General features: G+C 36.8%; 1 protein-coding gene across 2 annotated transcripts in view; it reads right to left on the bottom strand.

Annotated features, from left to right (window-relative positions):
- Positions 1-15316: 15316 nt before the first annotated feature.
- Positions 15317-16891, bottom strand: part of LOC126259339 (cysteine-rich protein 2-binding protein) — a 210896-nt gene continuing 209321 nt past the window's right edge. Inside the window, exon 12 of one of the 2 annotated variants that reach the window (XM_049956045.1) lies at positions 15317-15563. In XM_049956045.1, the coding sequence (XP_049812002.1) occupies positions 15427-15563 (137 nt within the window). In that variant the 3' untranslated portion in view covers positions 15317-15426. The remainder of the gene's footprint in view (positions 15564-16891) is intronic. The other variant, XR_007546503.1, reaches the window with a different exon arrangement.

The raw sequence follows: 16891 nt of genomic DNA, 5'->3' as shown, positions 1-16891 counted from the left end.
TTGGCAATCCTAAATTATTTTTGCAGGGAATCCTTGCCATTGTAATTATCTGATAAGAAAAGTAATATTAACTTTGGAGGAATTAATTTTTTTTAATGAAACACCGAACTGATTAAATTAACAAGCTGCAAAGGTCTCTACTACACATGGAATGTAGTTGGTATTCGACAGCATTCCAATGACTGGCATAACACAGGAGGAATATGATGGCAAATGCATGAAAATAGCTATCAAGTTAATTTTTGGAAGTTTTTGCAAAAGCATTTTAGAGGAATGCTTCAGAACAGATTCACAATAATAGTAGATACAGGAACTTGGCATTTTTCTCTCTCTGGACTTCATAAAACCATCATAAAATGATTCTAAGTGAACTAAATGATGGAAATTTTTACACATTGATGATCTGTTAAGGAAATACCCAGGCTTTTGAAGGCTTTTAAATTATATGCTTGGTTAAATTAATATTTTACTCGAAATGAATCAGATAACATTAAAAGCAAAAAAACACTGCAAGGCTTTACTAGGCATGGTACTATCATAAGTTGAAAACCCTTGCCTTTCTCTGACCTTTGAACTGTCTTAAACCAACAGTTGTAGGGGTGTGTGCTGCTTAAACGTGGACACTGAACTATACTGTATCTTGGGACACTTATTTCACATATACAGATCATCATAAAGGAAGTGGTAAGCGAAAGAAAAAATCTAGGGACATCCAAGTGATCAGTCTCAAACCTCGTTTGTGTACTGTGACACTCACTTAGCCCCAGATCACACTTGTTACCACCAACAATGTCAAAACAATTTTACTACAGTTTCAGGAACATAAAGTAAAAGATTCTTTGCATTACTGCTCAGTTTTGGAGAGAGAGAGAGAGAGAAATGTTCTCATTCCACCTAAGGTCAGTGTACTTAAACCTTTGCATTACTCTTGTGTTTTTCCACTGACCAAAAACTATCAGAAAAAGTAAAAAGCAATCATCTGAAAGGTGCTGGCAAAAAAACTTTTCACAGAAATACGTACGTACTTCATTAATAATAAACAAGAAATTGTCAGTATAGGTACATTGTTCACTTACAGTTAGTTGGAATAGTGTAAAACGGCATAATGAAATTCACAATGTAACTAAAATTTCCTTGTGGTGATAATTGCAACCTAACCTAACCTAACCTAACCTAACCTAACCATCTATCTGTGTATCGCAAACCATTTTATAGTGGGCAATGGAGAGTTATTGGACATGGAAACTGCAGATATTTGAGGTATAGCAATCTGTTTGTCACCGAAGAGGCTGCAATGTTTGTGGACATCTGCATATATCTGTTTAACACTGGACATGTAGTTAGAAGTTGCAAGGTGTTCAACCTTTAAGACTTTTCAGGCAGAAAAGAGTAACTGAAAACTTAGTTCACTAACCACCTCATTCTGGAAACATTCCCCAGGCTGTGGCTAAGCCATGTCTCCGCAATATCCTTTCTTCCAGGAGTGCTAGTTCTGCAAGGTTCGCAGAAGAGCTTCTGTAAAGCTTGGAAGGTAGGAGATAGGTACTGGCAGAATTGAAGCTGTCAGGACGGGTTGTGAGTCATACTTGGGTAGCTCAGTTGGTAGAACAAAGGTCCCAGTAGAGTCTCGGTCCGGCACACAGTTTTAATCTGTCAGGAAGTTTCATATCAGCACACACTCCACTGCAGAATGAAATTCTCATTCATGTATGCCCTTTAATCGATCAGCAATAAGTGTGTTTAATTAACAATATGCAACAATATAACTGAGTGGCTATTCTGGCTAAATAATCCATGTCTTTACACAAACAGCTCTGCATTAATTGCACTATCAACACACCCTTAATTTCCATTGATTCTGTATCTCCTGATATATTTTGGGAAAATGTGGTGATTCCTGTAGTAAAGAAATGTGATGCGAGTGCATTTTGCGCAAAGGGTAATTGGGCACCTTGCACAGGCCTCAGTGTGTGTGTTTAAAAGTCAGACATTGCTTTCAATGGTATGGGCATCAATAAAAAAACTTTATAAACATGAAATATGTCATTACAATCTGTGTGAGCAACAGAAAGTTCAAAAAAGTGTTAGTGCCAATGCTCTTCCAATGACATACAATTAGACAATACAATTTTGTATCCCTTCTCTACAGTTAATGTTAAAATTCAATTATGGCAGCTTACATACATTACCAATCATTTTTTAAGTAATTCAGTGGAAAGCTACAATTTTATTTTTTAAGTTAGTATAACTTCATAGAGCAGGCATCTAACATCAAACTTTAATATGTATTGTTTTTTTAATACATGGAAGCATAAACGGTGTTATATAAAGTAAAGGAAGGGCCTTCTTTAAGGGTACAACTTGGCATTCACTTCTCGGAAAGCCAACATTGGGAGATTTAAACCTCTTTCTCTCAAACCTACAGTGTCTTATGACTTCATTACATTACCTGGTGAATCACCAAAGCTGTGTTAGGGATCAGATTATGACAAGAAACATTTAATTTTGTTTGAAGAAAACTAAATACTACAGAAATGTTATAACATATTGTGACATCTTCTCTAAAGTTCACTGTCTTTGATGGTAACCAATCCCTGGTCACGATATAAATAAGACAATGCAATGTAAGTATATATAGGCATATACAAAAATGCTGATACAGCATCACAATATGATGAGCCATGCTCTTTTATTACTGCAACTGGCCAATGTGTATCAAGCTGCAACAGTTAGCACAGAATAAATATAAGTGTGCTGTAACAGATTTACATGTACAGGGCAATACAAAAGATTGCGCACACACTGGAGGAGCTAATACGTACTATTGTACTTTGAAATAAGAACTTATGGCCCTGAAAGTGATCCTGAGCCAGCGAAAGTGAGTGAGCAAAGGAGAAATACAGGGTCTTCATGGTACAAGTTCTTCGAGAATTGTTAGAATATATGGAGCATCTGCACACTTTTCTGTGCAGGTGCATGACATACTCAGTGCCACATATTCTAGGCATTGTATCAGAAGGGTAGGTCTGCCTACATGGTTACATCACTCCCCTGATCTGACACGTTCTTGATCTTGTTTTTCATTGGGGGAGGGGCACATATTTCAGAAGCATCATTTATGTGACAGGGATCCTGATGAAGAAACACGTCTCATAAGGTACTTGCAGTGTCTGATGAGGTTCATGTGACACCTAAAGTATGTGACAGAGTGCACCAGATATTTCTATGAAGTTGTTATTCCGTATACAATGTGGTGGTTGTCATTTAGAACACCTTTCACTTTGCTGGCACATGAGCATTGAGAGTCCTTGTTGTTCCTGATATTCCAAAGCTTTCGCTGGCTCAGGATTACCTCCACATCATAAATTCCTATTCTGAAGTTGGTGAACACAAATTCATCTATCAGCTCCTTCAGTTTGTGGGAACCTTTTAAATCACCCCTTACATGCCTGCTTCTGAAGCCCTACACCACTGACATCACACCACTTACACATATAGATCACTTGTAAACCTCTCCTTGCCATGTACCAGTTAGAAACCAAAATCTAAATCAAATGACAAATGGAAAAAAGCCTATTCACTGATACAACTAATCGTGCAAAGAGAAGCTGGCAGTTACAATAATTCTCATAAATAGCTGAAACCAAGCATTGATTTTAACAATCGAGTGACTTACTGCATTAGTATTACATGTGTAGGACTACAATCAGTGTAATACATGTGAAATTTCCAATATTACTATGATGTTTCTATCACTTCAAAGTATAACAAAGAGTTTGATACACTGTATTCTTCAGTTCTTTCAATGTATAATTTTGTAAAATCTTAGAACAAAGTTCCACCTTTTTGTGACACTGCCTGTCATTTAGTTTACCACTTCCACAGGACTGAAAGGCACAATACTAGTTTGGCAAGAAGTATTTAGTTTTCAGCTGATTCCTCAAAAATATGTGTAATAGGTGGTTTTATTTACAAAACAAGTATTTACATGTAATATGTTTCACTGTGCTGTTACTAGAAATAACATCTGAATTTATCTGTTACACCATAGTAATAAAAGGACAAATAAATGCATCTTACACTACTTTTTCAGATGCAGGTGAAGCTTCTCATGTACTTTTTTCGATGGTTGGTTTCCTCTTTTTTTCATGTAGCAGAAAATAAAAAAGGGCTTGTGACACTGTATATGGCTTAAGTTTCCTCCCAATAACAAAAGCATCGAGGGACAAAACTTTCAGGAGAAAAATATTTACTTTATAGCTTTGTGTTGGCAATTCTTTTAAAATTCTTCTTTTAATGGTAAGGGTCAAAACATTCCACCATTCATAATCACATACTTCATCAATGGTAAAGCTCTTATTGCTATGTAGATTATGTAAAACAAAATTATGAAATTAATATCATGAACGGAGGAAAAGAAAAACCATGAAATTATAGGGATTTCAACAAGGTAGGAAAAGATAGATTACTACTTACCGTAAAGTTAAGGTGCAAACAGGCGCAATTAAGACATACATACACAAAGCTTTCGGCCACAGCCTCCATCAGCAAAAGATAAACACACACCATTCATACACACAAGCATGCACACATGACCGCCAACTTCGGCAGCTCATGTTTCATAAATTTTCACGGATATTTTTATGAGGCAGATATACCATTAAATGAGTAAGATTTATACACAAAAAAGCACCCTCCAATAGAACACAACTCTCATCTGCTTGTTAATGATATCACTTTTTACATTGCAGCCTATTAGGCAGCAGTTCAGAGTTTGGACACAACAATTTGCCGTTGCTTTGTTGTATGGTGATGCATACCACCCTTCACAAGCCAAAGAGCAAATAAAAATGGAGGTGTAAATTCAATAATATACAATAATATCAGATTTGTGCAGTTATAGAAATATGTGCTAGGCTTGTTTAATGTTCTTGATTCAGTTTTTGTTTTTCTTTTGCCCCTTGACCATCTAGTTGTGGCTTGCAGTCATTGTGTAAAGAGTGCAACAAAATATTGGTCACCATTATCAGCCATTTGGCAAGCATTGCTGTACAAAGACCACCCACAGGTGTCCCCTAACATTACATCCTCAATCATATGCATCCACCTCCCATTGCAAGTTTTCTAACATCATTTATCACTTTCCATTCAGTATTCATCTTTTCTTAGCAAAGAGCTGCTTTGACCTATCTACCATCCATTCTCCTCACTACATATCCTACTCACTCCCACTTCAGTGAATTATATTTTCCACTTCATTCTGTTCCATTACCTATTTGTTTGATTTCCAGTCTCTCTAAATAATTCACAACATGTATTCGCCATTGCTCACTGAGCAACTATCATTTTTTAATGGTTTTCAAACTAAAGTTCTATGTTTCACTGTGGTAAATGCAAACTTTTTGTAAATATTCCACTCCAGGCACACTGGACACTTCATTTTGAAAACTTTAGTTTACTCAAAAACTCCAGGCTACTTTTACTCTTTTGCTGTCCAACCAGCCATCTTCAATCGCTCCAAATAGAAAAAGAATTCAGAGCTGGTCCTATATCTTCAACATAAATTGGTAGAGTTTTCTTGTCAGTGTGTTGATTATATAGATTCTTTAGTCATAATCAATACATTGCGATGAAGTCAGTTTAACTGCTTCTCACGTATACATTCTTCACAAAATTTATGCAACCCTAGAGTAATGGTAATTCACATTTATTGGTCCACTCTGTAATAGTGTTTATGACTTACAAATGATTTCTTGTATAATGAATATAACAATGGAAATTCTCGGATGGAGCAATATGCAAAACAAGGGACACTCAATCACTCACCTATAGTGGATTGACGTGCGGAGGACAGGAACAAGTAGCAGAAAATGACATTAACTTTCAAGCATTAGCTCTTTTTCTACAGGTCCACAGCTCATGGTTTCACAGCTAGTGTTGCTGCCTCTGGATCACATGGTCCTAGGTTCAATTCCTGGCTGGGTTGGGGATCTTCTCCTCTCAGGGATGTGTTTGTGTTGTTCTCACTATTTGACCATTATTTAGGAAAGAGGCAAGACTGGGAATTTCTATGCACACTGATTACCAAGCAGCTGAGCACCCCACAAACCAAATACCATCATCATCATTTTTCTATGTCAAGTACACGCACATTCTCATGGCCACTGATTATTGATAATTGAATGCAGCTGTCTGGGCTGAGGTCTTTGGACAGACAACTTCGTGGCCACACAATGAGACACTCAGTTGGTAGAGTAAAAACTGGGGAGATTGGGAAAGGGAGGGAAAAGGAAGGGGAGGGGGGGAGAGAAAAGTGAAGATCAGGAGAGGGAAGGAATGCCCATGTGAGTGGGTGGGGAGGGAGGAGGAAGAGGGGTGGGAAAAGGCCATGCATGATGGACAAAAGAGTGGAGGTATGGGCAGAAGAGAGAAGGCAAAGCTTAATGTGAGCCAGTGCGAACAGGTTAGCATAGGTTTACGCCAAGGGGACTGTGAGAGTGCAGGATAAGCTGTAGATACAACTTCCACCTGCATGGTATAGAGAAACTTGGGCTGGAAGGGAGTATCCAAATGGCCTGTGCAGTGAAGCAGCTGTTGAAATCATTTGTGTTGTGATGTGCAGCATGTTGAGCAACTGGATGGTCAAGTTTGTGGTTTGTCACAGTTTTGTGGTGGCTATTCATGCAAGTGCCTTTCATTGGGTAGGAAATGTCTGTGGTGGGGCCACAAGTGATACAGCCATGTATATATCAGCTATGCTTAAATTACTGTTCAGCATTCTATGGGGTATGTCACGTAAGCAACTGTCTGCTTGGATGAATGGTCACTGCCAAACTGTGGCAAACTGCATATTTGACCATCCAGCAGCCAAACATGCTGTACACTGGAACACAAATGACTTCAACAGTATGGGTCATTTTGGTACTACCTTCCAGCATAAGTTTCTCTGAACTATGAAGATGTTAATTCTCTCCCTCTCCCTCAAGCATACCCTGCTCTGTTGCAGACCCCCTGGCCTAAACTTCTGCTAAGCTGTTCCCACTGCCTCACCTTATCTTTTCCCCCATCTCTAATTTGCTCCACGATCTGTATTCTTTTCATCTTGTCCAAAGACCTGTCTCTTTTCCACTACCCCTCCTTCCCCACTGCCTCCCCATCTCCATAAGCTTGCGCAACTGCCTTCAATAATCTAGTATCAATAACACTGAACAACAAATTTGAAATTAAAATGTGTAAATTGCATGATTTTGAGTTATGTTTATTTCAGTATAAAATGATACAAAATCATCTTCATAAATATTTAGCTCTATTTTTTTTAAAAAAGTAATCTACAGTTTTGTATAAATAACCCACTAACTAAATAATATCTAAAAACAAAGATGATGTGACTTACCAAACGAAAGCGCTGGCACGTCGATAGACACACAAACATACACACAAAATTCAAGCTTTCGCAACAAACTGTTGCCTCATCAGGAAAGAGGGAAGGAGAGGGAAAGACGAAAGGATGTGGGTTTTAAGGGAGAGGGTAAGGAGTCATTCCAATCCCGGGAGCGGAAAGACTTACCTTAGGGGGAAAAAAGGACGGGTATACACTCGCGCGCACACACACACACACACATATATCCATCCACACATATACACACATGCGTTTATGTTCCAAGAATTATCATAACAAATTTTAAATGAATAATTACTTGAATTATGATACGTGTTATGCAGTGATGAATTTCAGTACCATTCTGGAAGTACAAAAGTAAATTAAGGAAAAAAATGAAGATAATATTACACGAATGAAAATACTTTATAAGTCTACTTTATACCAGAACTATGTAAAGCACAAAAGAAATTATATAAATTAACTGGTCACAAATGCATATGAAGGGATTACAAATGTTAAATTTCCATATGTACAGTATATACAATTACATATTTTGTTCAGAGATAAATTCAGAAGATGACCATTTTCGCTTGGCTTGACGTTTATACACATACTCGGGAACATCCCTTAGGACAGTCCAGCATTTATCTGCTAAAATAGTGGGGCTCCACTTTCCGACATGCTTTTTCTCAAATGTGGCAATAGCTTGATGAAATCGCTCTCCATATACATGAATTACTGCACCACAATCTTTGGGGAAGAAGTCAAGGTGATTATGTAAGAAATGCATTTTCAATGACTTGTTGAAACCAAGTTTTTCACAAGATGACATGTTATCTACAATCTCCTTGTAATTCATTGCTTGTTTGTTCCCTAAGAACTGTAAACAGATTGTCTTCAAACATTCCCACGCTTGCTTCTTATCATCTTGTACGATTCCATCAAAAGTATGGTCTCCAAAAAGCTCTTGAATCTGTGGGCCTAAAAAGATGCCATCCTTAACTTTGGCATCAATTAAGGGAATCTTTGTCTAAGTACTTAAATGCATCATCATCTTTGTTCATTCCATTGACAAAGTTTTTCATTATACCCAACTTGATGTGCAAGGGTGGGAGCAGAATCTTTTTAGGATCTACTAAAGGTTCACTCTTAATGTTGTTTATACCTGGTTGAAGAGATTTTCTGGTGGGCCATTCATGTTTACTGTAATGAGATGCATGAGCTTGGCTATCCTATCCAGAGAAAAAGCAGAAATATTTAGCATACCATAACTGCATACCTAATAGCAGTGCAACCACTTTCAAGTCGCCACAAATCTGCCATTGAGAGTCATTATACCTGATGGCTTCTAGCAAAATTTTCATGTTTTGGTATGACTCTTTCATGTGCACACTATGCCCAACTGGAATAGAAGGAAGCTCATAACCAGTATGTAAAAGCACTGCTTTTAAGCTCAACTTTAACGAATCAATAGTGTCTCCACTCATCAGGGTTGTAATTAATTCTGAGAGCCTTCATTAGACAATTTATGTCTACACATGCCACAAGACTATCTTGCATGTTAAAAAAAAGAGTACATTGTTGCTTACTTCTGTGGTAGAATTAAATATTTACATTACTTTCCAGAAAATTGCACTGCTGCAATCTTGATGCTAAAATCTCAGCCTTGGCTTTAGAGAGCTCAAAATCTCTAATGAGATCACTTAACTCATTTTGAGACAATTTTTGTGGATCATCAGTTGATGATATATTTGGAAGAAATTTTTGATCTTGTGATGTGCATGGTTCAGGACATTCAGAACCCCCATCAGAAGTAATCTCGTTCTCTGTTGGTGGTTCTGTTGTAGTTTATGCAGATCAATGCAGCTAAATGACAGGTAACAACTATTTAAGGGACAAAATAAAATTATGCTTTATTCACACAACACATATTAACAGATTTGACTACCAAAATATTTACGTTGCCCCGTCAATAAACACGGAACATGTATATTTCACAGAGTCTAAATGCACTCTGCACATCATATCCTGTGCACCACTATGCACACTGGAAAATGTTTGTTCACATATACCCAACACTCTCCCTTGAACAAATATTTTTCAGATACTCACCACTATACATCCGAGGTTAAGCCATAATGTTTCACCAGCTTCTGAAATTTCTCCTTGCTGTGAGGCTTGGTTAGGAGATCAGATAACATTTCTTCTGTGCATAGATAACTGAGGATTATATTCCCCTGTTCCACATGTCGTCTTATAAAGTGATGCCTTATGTCAATATGTTTGGATCTTACATTGGTGACATTATTTTTGCAAGTTTAATAGCTCCCATATTGTCACAAAATATCACAGTTGGCTTCAATGTAGGAGGAGATTCTGTTTCACTCATCAGTGTACGGATCCAAAGAGCTTCTTGGATAGTGGAGGACAAGGCCATAAATTCAGCTTCTACAGGACTCAAAGCAAGAGTTCTTTGTCTCTTACATGACCATGATATCAATCCTCCCATTAGTCTAAAACAACTTCCAGTGATGGAGTGTCTGCTTTCCAAATTTACATTTCCAGTTTTAGAATATTTTAACTTATAATCAGGAGTTTCATGTATATATCTGATTATTCTCTTGACTGCCATCCAGTGCTTTTCTCTCGGATCACTGCAAAACTTGCTTACTGCATTTGTGGCAAATGCAATGTCTGGTCTGGAAGTCTGTGTTAAGTACAGTCGACTTCCTACAGCTTCCAAATAGGGTACACTTTCCTTACATTTCTTGTAATCATCAGTTATTAGCAGTTTTGCATTATTTTCCATAAGCGTAGAAATAGGTTTACAATTTTCCACATTGAACTTTTCCAAGATTTTCCTTGTGTACAGAGATTGATCAATCCATAATTCTTTCTGTTGGCACTTCTTAGAATTTTCATGTCTAAGTATTGATTAATTTCCACTAAATCATGCATATTAAATTTTGACTGACTGTTTTGTTAAGAGTCCATCTGGCTTTCACTATGGGTTAAAATTTTAAAAAAATCATCTACCCATATGGCTATGATTGCAATTTCTTCATTGCTCCTTTTATGATATATACTGGGATCTGTCTTTGACTGTAACATGCCTAGTTTTATCAAACTTTTATGTAAACATTTATTCCAGCAATGGCCACTTTGCTTTAATCCATATATGCCTTTCTTCAAATGCCAAATTCTCCTTTTCCCTTGATAAGGTCACTTAACTTCATCAGGTGTAATCACATATACTTCATCTTCCAGTGTTCCATTCAAGTAGGCTGTTTTCACATCCATTTGATGAATTATTAAGTCTTCTCTTACTGCAAGAGCTAAAAGGTAACTTAATTATGAATACTTCACCCCTGGTGGGAAAGTTTCATTGTAATCTATTCCTTCTTTCTGAAAATATCCTTTAACTACCAATCTGGCTTTGAATGTTGGTATTGCACTCTCAGGATTTTTAATATTAAACACCCATCTTGTTCTTAATGGCTTTTTATTCTCAGGCATGTCAACCCATTCACATGTATCATGATGCACAAAAGATTGCAGCTCCTTTTCAATGGCCTTTTACAATCTTGAGCATTTGAACTTGCTAAAGCTTCATCAACTGTGATTGGTTCATTGTAGATTGTTTGGGCAGTATACATTTCATAATATGGATATTCTTTTGGTTTTGCTATACGTGAAGACCTCCTTAAACTGACTTTCTCTGTTGAATCTTCTTCCCCAATTTGATTCTCAGGTAGCACATCAGCTTCCTCTCTGTTCTCGTCTTCATCTGTTTCAGTTTCCATCTCTGTTTCAGCACTATCACACATTGTGTTTGGTTGCATTACTGTATCATTTTGAATACTTTATTTTAGGTCTATAATACTCCAAAAAATACTACATCTCTACTACTTATTATCTTCTTATTCACAGAATTATAACATCTGTAGCATTTTGCATCCCACTTGCCTTGTAATGGTTTTGGAATCTGAACCATGGCTTCACATACACAGACTTTTAAGTGCTTTAGATCTGGTTTCTTCCCAGTCCATACTTTATACAATGTTTTGTGTCTCACAGCTTTGGTAGGTAATCTGTCAATTAAATACATTGTTGTTGACACAGCCTCTGCCCAAAAAGACTTAGGTAGCTCAGCATCGCTTAAAGATATTTCTTGCCTTTACTACAATGGTTCTTGGCTCGTTCTGCAACTCCATTCTGAGGAGGACTGTAGTGAATGGTAGACTGATGCCTAATACCGATTCCATTCAACTGTTCCTTAAACCGTCTGTTTACATATTCTGATCCATTGTCTAATATAATAATTTTAATTTTCTTCCCAGCCTGTCTTTCGACCATTTTGCAATAAACAATAAATACCTCATTCACTTGATCCTTGCTACCTATAAAATAAATATGCATGCATCTGGAAAAATGATCTATAAATGTCAGGAACTAGAAGCTACCTCCTAAGGACTTATTCTGCATAGGTCCACAGAGATCTGAGTGTATGAGTTGCAAGACTTCCGTAGATCTGCTGTCGCGCAATTTAAATGACAATCTAGCCTGCTTCCCTTGCAAACATACCTCACACCGCACATTGAACATTATTCATTCCATAATTTTCCATCCCAGTTGCCATATTCTTCAGTAAAGTCACACTTTTCCTATTCAAATGTCCAAGTCTCCTATGTCACAAGAAACCTTTTGCAGCATAAACAGAGTGATTTCCTGTTTCAGCTGTATTCACTTTGTAAATACCTCTTACATTACTTTCCAGGTCACGTAATTTTCGCGCCCTACAAGCTGCTCTATTTGCGGTATCTGTGTTGTACTCATTTTACAGTTATTTTTCTTCTTCGTACAGCGTACACAATCCAACTTTATACAATATCACCACAAGAGTCTATCACTTTGGCTCCCTCTATATTGAATATAACTTTATTACTCATATTTACTGTTTCGCTTACTGACAACAAATTAGTTGCAATATTCTTTACATAATGTACATCACGAGCAGTAATAATTTCCTTTTCCCCATTCACAAGCAAATTAAGATCCATTTTTCCTGCGAGTTCACACCTTAACTTAGATTTGTCAACTGTGGAAATTCCAGTGTCAATTCTTGACTGAACATCATACAAACCTGATGCAGCTTTGGTAATGTGAACAGATGCTCCTGAATCTAGGAACCAATCTGCATGATCATCACTCGCTTCATTAAAAGAGTGAAAAACAGAAAATGCCTTACCTTTATTGGTAGTCTTTCTCTCAGGACTACTAGAATTAACATGCTTCTTTTCTTTTATACTTAACTTTTCGTTACACTTTGAAGCAATATGTCCAATTTTTTGGCATCTGAAACATCTTATTGGCTTCTTCTTCTTGTACTTAAGAGTATAAAGCCGATGCTGTTTCTTTTTCTGAAGCATTAGAATCTGGTTCATTCTTCACGTCCTGTAGAATCTTTACTTTAAAACTATCCACTGTAATGGGTATTCCTGAACTTTCCAAACCCATAATCATTGGCGAATATTTCTCTGGTAGTCCAGCTAACAATAAAGTTCCAATCCACTCATCCACAATTTCAAAACCAATATTCCTCAGACGATTGGAGAATGAAATTATTTTATTCACATATTCATCATCCACACTTTTACACTTATTCAATCTTGTGGTTATCAGATCCCAAAGTAATCCTACTTTTCTGGTTAAACCACAATCTTCAAATGCGTTTTTCAGTTTGTCCCAGACCTCCTTTGCTGACATAGCCTTTTCTGTGTGAACATAATTCACTGGATCAATCAAAAGGATTAGTTTTGATTTCGTCTTCCAATCCTTAGTAGCAAAACTTGATTCCGTAGGTGTCAATTTACCGTTTACGACATCCCTTAAGTCATCCAAGTGCAAATACACCTCAACGGCAAATTTCCAGGTCACGTAATTTTCGCGCCCTACAAGCTGCTCTATTTGCGGTATCTGTGTTGAACTCATTTTACAGTTATTTTTCTTCTTCGTACAGCGTACACAATCCAACTTTATACAAACTTCCGCACACTTTTTGAGGAAATACACATCACCTTAAAGTTTATTATTTCGCTTTAATCCAGTAGTTGGGCCCAGGTAAATGACAAGTAACAACTATTTAAGGGACAAAATAAACGTATGATTTATTCGCACAACACATATTAATACATTTGACTACCAAAATATATTACGTTGCCCCATCAACAAACACAGAACATGTATAATTCACAGAGTCTAATGCACTCTGCACATCATACCTTGTGTGACACCATGCACGCCAGAAAAGGTTTGTTCACATATCCCCAACAGGTTCAGGTATTGGCAATCCTTCCCCATGTAGAACTGGACGTATGACACATGGAATGTTAGGATAGGTCACTGTCCACTTCTTCTTCTTAGATATTCCCTTCTTGATAGGAGGAACCGTACAAAAGTAGCAGTCACTGACATAGTTAGTTGGCTCATGCCAGATCATGGGAACTGCAAAGGGCATTGAATGTCATTTCCCATGCATCCAATTCCTGAGGTTGTTGGCGTAAGTGTTGCAGATCACATGTGGAGCCCAGGGTTTATCCTGATCACCTATTTTGCACCCAAAATAACAACTGTATGCTTTTTTTAATCAATGGAGTTATTTGCTGTTTTTGTGAAGCAAATGTCACTTCTCCACACACATAGCAAAATGTGTCAGCACTGTCAACACAAACTCGTGGCATTTTTGTTCACTTCAACAGCAGTCAACTTGAACAACTGGTAGTTAATCCAGAAACAAATGTACAAAAATTATTACATGCATTAATAAAGTCACTGAAGTTGAAGAGGAGACCAGTCAGACCAAGGACAATAATATAATCCCTTGTTACTAGTTATTATGACTTTGACAAACCATTATAATATTTGATTTTAAACTTAACGTAAAAATCTGTGTATAATTATCTCAGCATAATAAAACTGTAAAATGAAAACTAGAGTTAATTTTGAATTGTCTTTGTGATATTCACGATCAGCACATTTGAATTGACAGAAACTGGCTATTTTGATCCGATTTACATTTTCATTGCTACGCAGTGTAATCAGTCTTGCTGCAGCCATGGGGGTGCGTGGTTGTGTGCACTTTTACTAGCTAAATAGGTACTGCTCAAAACCTAGCCCTTTGCCTTAGTTTAAGTTAATGATTTATTGTGGTGTACTGACCCAAAATCGGCTTGTTTCTTTGCTTGATTAACATCAATTGTTTCTCCTTCTCAACATTCATAACAGTTTTGATGAACATTTTATGCTTTGTTAGGGAGGTTAATAGGTTTAAGATTTTTTTTTTGTGAAATAAGTAGGTACTTACAGAATTGTTCCAGTTCTGAGGCACTGTGTTTATCAGGAAACAAACTCTACATAATTTATCATTTCACCTTCACTGTTAAATCATTTCTACTGAAATACCACATAGTCTAAGTGTTATTCTGTTCTAAATTTTTAGCACACTTCTGAAGTCTCTCTCTCTTTCCACTACTAAATGATATAGTCTCTGATTAATTTCTTGAACTACAGCAAACCCACAGTTATTGGTGTGTAGATTATGCACATATATTTCAGCAATTTTTGAAAATGTGAGAAATGAAGCCAATATTTTTGTATAATTACAATGAATATTTCTGTTTAAAATATAAAGTCTGGTTGTGAAGAAATGGACGTCCAAAAATTCACGCTTGTGAGTGGCTAAGCAGAACTAATGTAGTGAATGTATATTGTGCAGAGGAAGAGAGTGAGGACAAGGTTAACAAGGAAGCCCTGAGGCACTGAAATCACTGAAATGGAAAGAATTCGATGACTACTTCTTACAAATAAAGTAAACGCAATTGATAAAAAATACAGTGTGTTTGTCAGTATCCAACGAGTAATGTCTAAGTAGCACAGTGAGCTTTCAAATGTGACATTTAACATGTTTTTTGTTTATATCTGCAGTCTTGTGTCCACCTTACAATGCATAATCAAGAGCTTATAGTATAAGAACATTTAAACAAAAGTTAAATTTCTTCTGCAATTTCCTTCCTGCTGTTAGTTATTGTGTCCTTTGCATAATAATCCTCCAAACATGGGCAATTTTCCAGGTTTTCTGCACAGAATCCAATTTTATTCCGTTTAATTAGGGTAGTTATAAGGACTGTAATAAGAAAACCAAAAATCTAAATTTAGAAGATATTTTTAACTGACACTTAATATACATAAGGTGGGAAATGTGAAGTGTTCAACAATTGTTGATAATTTTACTGAGTGTCATATATCTTGAAGGTTCAATACACAAGTTCGCAAAAACTGCCGGCATGTGAAGGTGTACGTTTGAGTTTGTGAGTGCAGTTAAGAACCTGTAGATAACAAGTCCTGAACTTCCAGAGCAACAGAGAAAGATTTAATGGGAAAATAGTGATTTCTGAAACACAATAAGTGCAGAAATTACATCCCATGCAATAACAGTGTGCCACAAAGAATCTTTAGGAAAGAGCTGAACACAAAAGTGCACCTCCGGCTAGAGAGTTAAGTGACGAAATATTATGTCAGACCAAACAAAGTTCGTTTTGATTTCTTCAATCTCTTATTTGTTCCTGTTGTTGGTCTTACCATATTTTCATTCTAGCTTCCACATATTTAAAAAAATTAAAAGTAGTTTTGTTTCATTTAGCATATTCTATCATATTTCTATTGACATTTGCATGAAATGAGGATGAGGATGAGGAGGAGGAGGAGGAGGAGGAGGAGGCAGTGAAAAAGACATATACAATGAGAGAAGTAATTAGTATAAGGTGAGCTTAGACAGATAATGAAAATTAAGAACAGTTATATAATAAGTTTCCTGATGTGAAGTTATGAGGTGCCATGTTTTGAGAGAGAAAACAAATTGAAGGGTTTGTTGTAAAAAGGAAGTATCTCCAGTTTTTGGTAAATTGCAAGAAACCTTTTTAAAATAGCAAAGTTCTATATGAAAAATATTCTTTCTGGTAAAGTTCCTTATGGTTCTTACATATTAGGACAATATTTTCTCTAAAAGATACATTCAGATCTTGCACCATGTCTCTCTCTGCTATGTCTAATTATAAGAAATAATTTGATAAAAATACTTTTTAAAAACTTTTAAAATCGCGCTGCTTGAGGCTTTCCCGGCGCTGCATCTGCTTGATAGGTTCCCGGGAATTACGCCGGATAATATTGTAGAAACCGCACTATATTATCCGGCGTAATTCCCGGGAACCTATCAAGCAGATGCAGCGCCGGGAAAGCCTCAAACAGCACATCTGGTACCTCTACGAGGAGGAGATGGTCAACACAGTACGTGAGTTCGATAAACTCCGCAACGAGATGGCGGGCAGTTGTCTCGCTGAAATATTGTGCGGTTTCTACAATAGTATCCGGCGTAATTATCGGGAACCTATCAAGCACTTTTAAAATTACTAACACTTCTAATGAATTTGGCAATAAGAGCAGCAGTGCGAGACT

The sequence above is a fragment of the Schistocerca nitens genome, chromosome 5 (assembly GCF_023898315.1).
Source record: "Schistocerca nitens isolate TAMUIC-IGC-003100 chromosome 5, iqSchNite1.1, whole genome shotgun sequence".
Classification (NCBI taxonomy): domain Eukaryota; kingdom Metazoa; phylum Arthropoda; class Insecta; order Orthoptera; family Acrididae; genus Schistocerca; species Schistocerca nitens.
The sequence above is the reverse complement of the archived record's forward strand: the minus strand, read 5'-3'. Positions and strand labels throughout refer to the sequence as shown.